The sequence below is a fragment of the Fusarium pseudograminearum genome, chromosome 1 (assembly GCF_000303195.2).
Source record: "Fusarium pseudograminearum CS3096 chromosome 1, whole genome shotgun sequence".
Taxonomy (NCBI): Eukaryota; Fungi; Ascomycota; class Sordariomycetes; order Hypocreales; family Nectriaceae; genus Fusarium; species Fusarium pseudograminearum.
In genome coordinates this window covers 375,057-378,468 of record NC_031951.1, presented here as the reverse complement: position 1 = coordinate 378,468, position 3,412 = coordinate 375,057, and the positions used below count along the sequence as shown (strand labels likewise).

Sequence of the window (3,412 nt, the reverse complement as noted above, 5' to 3'; positions counted from 1 at the left end):
GGGGGGGGGGGGGGGCGATCAGAAAAAAAGAACAGGTCTTTGCAGGTTTTCTTGGTGCAAAGTATCATTTGGGGGAAGCAACTGAACTAAACCCTGTATGGATAAAACAGCACGGGGATCGACCCCCATAGCGTGCTTTCATCGACTAGGGGGGGCAAAACCTTAGCACTCCAACTTTTTGACTCTGGTTCTGGTTCTGGTTCTCGCTCGGTCTAATACCTTACCTCTCATGACATACTGGTACCATGGCATGACAGGGTCAGTGCCTACTATCTCTCTCCATAATGTCCGAAATGGATCTTTTGTATAAGTTGAGCCCACTATCCCCAGATTTCCATCATCTCCTCTCCACATTCCACTCACTCTCTCTTCTATCTATCTCTACCTCCCCTCTCTTTCTTCCCTCTCTCTCTCTCTCCTCCCTCTCTATTACTATTCAGCTCTTCAATCATTGAGTTGTCTAGTCTTGATTTCTTCGTTATTGGTCAATTGACTTTGCCGACGACAACATGTCGCACCAACACGAAAACAACCTCACCGAGAAGGATCTGAAGCGCGACTTGGAGAATGAGCCTGGTCTGAACAACACTCCTTCCATCGCTGGAGCCCAAGTTCACGATGATGTCTTTGGTGATATCACCGATGAAGGTCCCAACTACCGAGCTGTAAGTTATATCTCACACGCGATCAATTGACTCGTTGCTAACATCGTTAGGTCGGATGGATTGGCACCGTCGCTCTCATGATGAAGACCCAGATCGGTCTTGGTGTTCTGTCCATCCCAGCTGTCTTTGACGTCCTAGGAATCGTCCCCGGTATCATCTGCCTCATCGTTATCGCCGCAATCACAACTTGGTCCGGCTACATGGTCGGTGTCTTCAAGCGCAACCATCCTCAAGTATACGGTATCGACGACGCGGGCCACCTCATCTTTGGTCGCATTGGACGCGAAATCTTTGGTGTTGCCTTTTGCTTGTGTATGTCTACTCTCACCAGACTCTTCAGAAACAATTACTAATTATCCACAGACTGGATCTTCGTCGGAGGTTCCGGTATGCTCGGTCTTTCCATCGGTCTCAACGCTGTCTCTGTCCACGGTACCTGCACAGCAGTCTTTGTCGCTGTCGCAGCCATCTGCGGTTTTCTTCTCGCCAGTGTCCGTACTCTTGGCCGCATCAGCATGCTCGCCTGGCTCGGTCTCGTCTGCATCTTGACTGCCATCTTCACCGTCACCATCGCCGTCGGTGTCCAGGACCGTCCTTCCGATGCGCCCAAGGGCGGCGAGTGGAAGTCCGACTGGAAGGTCGTTGGCAACCCCTCCTTCACCCAGGCCATCTCGTCCATCGCGTCTCTCATCTTTGCCTATGCTGGTACACCTGGTTTCTTCTCTATCGCTGCTGAGATGAAGAACCCTGCTCAGTATACCCGTTCTCTGATTGTGTGCCAGAGTGGTGTCACTCTCACTTACCTCGTCATCGGTATCGTTGTGTACCTGTACTGTGGATCTTACGTCGCTTCTCCCGCTCTCGGTTCAGCCGGTCCCTTGATCAAGCGCATCGCCTACGGTATTTCTCTGCCTGGTCTTTTGGCCACAACCGTCCTGGTCATTCACTTTGCCGCCAAGTACGTCTTTGTTCGTCTTCTCCGAGGAACCAAGCATCTCGCTTCCAACAGCGCTGTCCACTGGGGAACATGGATCGCCTGCACTCTCACCACCACCGTCATCGCCTACCTCATCGCCTCCGGTATTCCCGTCTTTGGTGGCCTTGTGTCTCTTGTCGGTGCCCTTTTGGGTACGCTGATGTCCTTCCAGCTCTACGGATGCATGTGGCTCTATGACAACTACGCCAAGGGCAAGCGTGACCCCACCACCAAGTGGTACCTCATGGTTGCTTTCAGCATCTTTGTTATTGTTTCTGGAACCTTCTTGATGATTGGTGGTACCTATGGATCTATTGTTAGTATCATGGACTCGTACAAGAAGGATGGCGGCTCCTCCGCTTTCTCTTGTGCTGACAACTCCAATTCCACTTGAGCGACAGCGACTGTTTTGTGTTTTTTAGCAATGCATATCATTTGAGAGGAGAAACAAAAAACCTAGAGAGGTCATATATTCGTGTTTTATGAGGTAGAAGAATAGATATACCATCTTGTTACAAATAACCGTCTGTTGCTGTGACTGAACAACTCCAATGGTGACATGCTCTACTGTTTGCTCTCTCTATTTCCATTGTCTGACGGTACTCTATCAAATTCACTACACTAGAAATCGTGGCGAAACCTCTATTTCTCAGTCTTTTTACTATCTATTTCCATATAGTACCACAAACAAATGACGACAACAACATCTCACGTGCTCCAAGACGTCAACGACGAGGCTAGATGACATCCTCAAAAAGACATTGCGCCGCTTCACCAATAGTAAATGGCCGTTTCACACTGGACCTCCAATAGCTTCGATGCCATTATGAAACCGTTGTCATCATATCGAGATTGCAAAAGCGGATATTCTAGATACCCACCCAAAAGCAAGATTGTAGAGTTGCATGCGTTAAGTCATATGTAGATCACTCTCGTGTCCATCCTGACGTCTTGGTCTGGACCGATCAGCGGGAGCTAAAAGCTTGTTGTGGCTGGTGGAGGCAACTAGGGAAGGCCGGTACTTTGACGGTCTCGACGGGTACAGCTGGAGCTTGAGCTTTGCCACTGGACTGGTCTGGTTCTTAGCACTGAGCTATGATCTTTTGAAATGTTCAGACTTCGACAGAAGATATGATCTTGCCAAGAACCCTCGGTTGGAGATGTTTCGGTCCGACAGTATCATGCTTACCAGGATTTGAAGGCATTGACCCTTGATAGAAACTCTGTACCCCATGTTCACAGGGTTCGTAAATGATTGCAACATCAAGGCTGTGACAGCTCTCCGGGGTGGGCTAACCTAGACTGAGGCTACTGTAACCTTCCCGCCAGGCTAACAGCAGCATGCGCGGCAATCGACGGCAAAGAGTGCAGAGCCCTGCAAGCTGCATTCCCCGATCTCGGAACACATCTAACGTTGTGAGTATGAGTGAACCTTTTGCTTGGGACTTGGATCCAGTAAAGATAAAGATTGTAAGGCTCGGTTATTACTGGCTATGAACACCAACTTGTAGTTGGAGTAAACATATGGCGAGCTAATATGATGAACATGGTTGGCCAGACTCTGAGCAACTTCTGCGGTTCTTAACTTGTTCTAAGACTACATTGTCCGGAGTTGAATTGGCCAGGAAATGACATGTACTGTTATCTCCATGTCCCGCATGCTCTGAGACCATGGACCCGACAGTGTGTTACACAAGCTGAATGGGAGACCCTGTAAGTTGCATGGTTGTCATTAATCAGATGGCCTAGTCCAGGTTGCGTACAAGGTGCA

The 3,412-nt window shown here is 49.2% G+C and overlaps 1 protein-coding gene across 1 annotated transcript, besides 1 other annotated feature; it reads left to right on the top strand.

Moving 5' to 3' along the window:
* Window positions 1–358: 358 nt before the first annotated feature.
* Window positions 359–428: a repeat region.
* Window positions 429–509: 81 nt separating this feature from the next.
* FPSE_10047 (uncharacterized protein) lies at window positions 510–2,035 on the top strand (the record flags this gene model as incomplete). The annotated part of the gene is made up of 3 exons (XM_009263164.1): window positions 510–665; window positions 716–977; window positions 1,029–2,035. 3 exons carry the CDS (start codon window positions 510–512, stop codon window positions 2,033–2,035), a joined length of 1,425 nt encoding a protein of 474 aa, XP_009261439.1.
* Between the last annotated feature and the right edge of the window lie 1,377 nt (window positions 2,036–3,412).